Here is a 1,225-nt window from a genome sequence, read left to right on the forward strand (position 1 = left end):
ATGGTTGGATGGCATCACTGACTTGATGGACATGAGTTTGAGCAAGCTCTGGGAGCTGGTGATGGACAGGGAAGCCTGGCCTGCTGCAGTCTATGGGGTCGCAAAGAGTTGGACACGACTGAGTGACTAAACTGAACTGATGCTGCCCACAAGCACATAGACCCCATACCAGTTTGACTTGAAGGTTGAGGATGTGGACTCCTACTTACTTTACCACCAACCCATTAGAAGAATGTCCACGAGCTGATCATGCCCTCTTTAAGCAATGACTAGAAAACTTGTCACTGTCTTCCCCAAGTTGGGGACACATGGTTTTGAGGGCATGAGCCCTCTGTATCCCCCTTTACCTGGTGAAGCAAGAGAGCTACCCTTTCCAGTAGAAAAGGTATAGTATTTGGGTGAAGAATCACCCAAAACTGTCTCTGAGATTTGATTCTGCAACAGTGTACAGAGAAGCTGAGCTTTCAGCATTACAAAAAGTCCCTCAAAAAAAAAAACACCCTTGTCATAATGTCACCCGTGGCTTATGCCAGTTTCACCTCCCTGCCCTGGCATGCGAAGAACTAAGCATGTAGAGCAATTAGCATTTAATATTTGGTAATTAGCATGCTTAATGTGATTCAGAAAAGTTCCTTGACATTTTCACAAAATCAGAAAGCACATTCCCGCCCACCTTTCAAGGAGCGAGGCCCAGTTTGTCAAAAAAAAAAAAAACAACAAAAACCCTGTGTGCCAGTCTTTTTTGGTGCTGAATATGCATGTGTTGGCCTCTTCCGGGACACTGCTGGTAAATTTAGAAACTCGTTTAGAAAAGAACTCTTTCTCATTCAGCAGCCATACGCCCAAGGATCAGAGAATCTAAGGGGAAATGCCTAAATCGAGCTTAAGTCCTGGGGCTGTGATGCTCTTCTCAAGTAAATATAACCCTCGTTGTGCCCCCGACCAAGCACACTGCTGTGCTGAAGTCCAACACGGACTCAAATTTGCGGACGCGGTAAAGATGATACATTCATTCTACTCTAGCTCCAGCGAAACAACCTAACTCTTCTTTCGACAGTGTAGCCACCCGGTCCAGTGTTTCCAGCCCAAGGGTTCAAGCCGGCAGCCCTGACGTCTCGGCGCTCCGACACGCCGCGCCGGGCCCGAGATGTCAGCTCAGGTTTCCCTTGCTGAGTCGGGTACCCCTCACTCCCTCTCGGGCCAGTCTGTGCCTCCCCGAGCCCGG

At 48.5% G+C, this 1,225-nt stretch overlaps 1 protein-coding gene across 1 annotated transcript in view; it reads left to right on the forward strand.

Moving 5' to 3' along the window:
- SRM (spermidine synthase) overlaps positions 1-1,225 on the forward strand; it is a gene marked incomplete at its 3' end in the record, with an annotated part of 21,631 nt that overhangs the window by 16,831 nt on the left and 3,575 nt on the right. The window contains exon 2 of the mRNA XM_010850185.1: positions 948-994. Within this exon, the coding sequence (XP_010848487.1) occupies positions 948-994 (47 nt within the window). The remainder of the gene's footprint in view (positions 1-947; positions 995-1,225) is intronic.

This window comes from Bison bison, unplaced genomic scaffold, assembly GCF_000754665.1.
Source record: "Bison bison bison isolate TAMUID 2011002044 unplaced genomic scaffold, Bison_UMD1.0 scf7180017864289, whole genome shotgun sequence".
In the NCBI taxonomy this organism is placed as follows: Eukaryota; Metazoa; Chordata; class Mammalia; order Artiodactyla; family Bovidae; genus Bison; species Bison bison.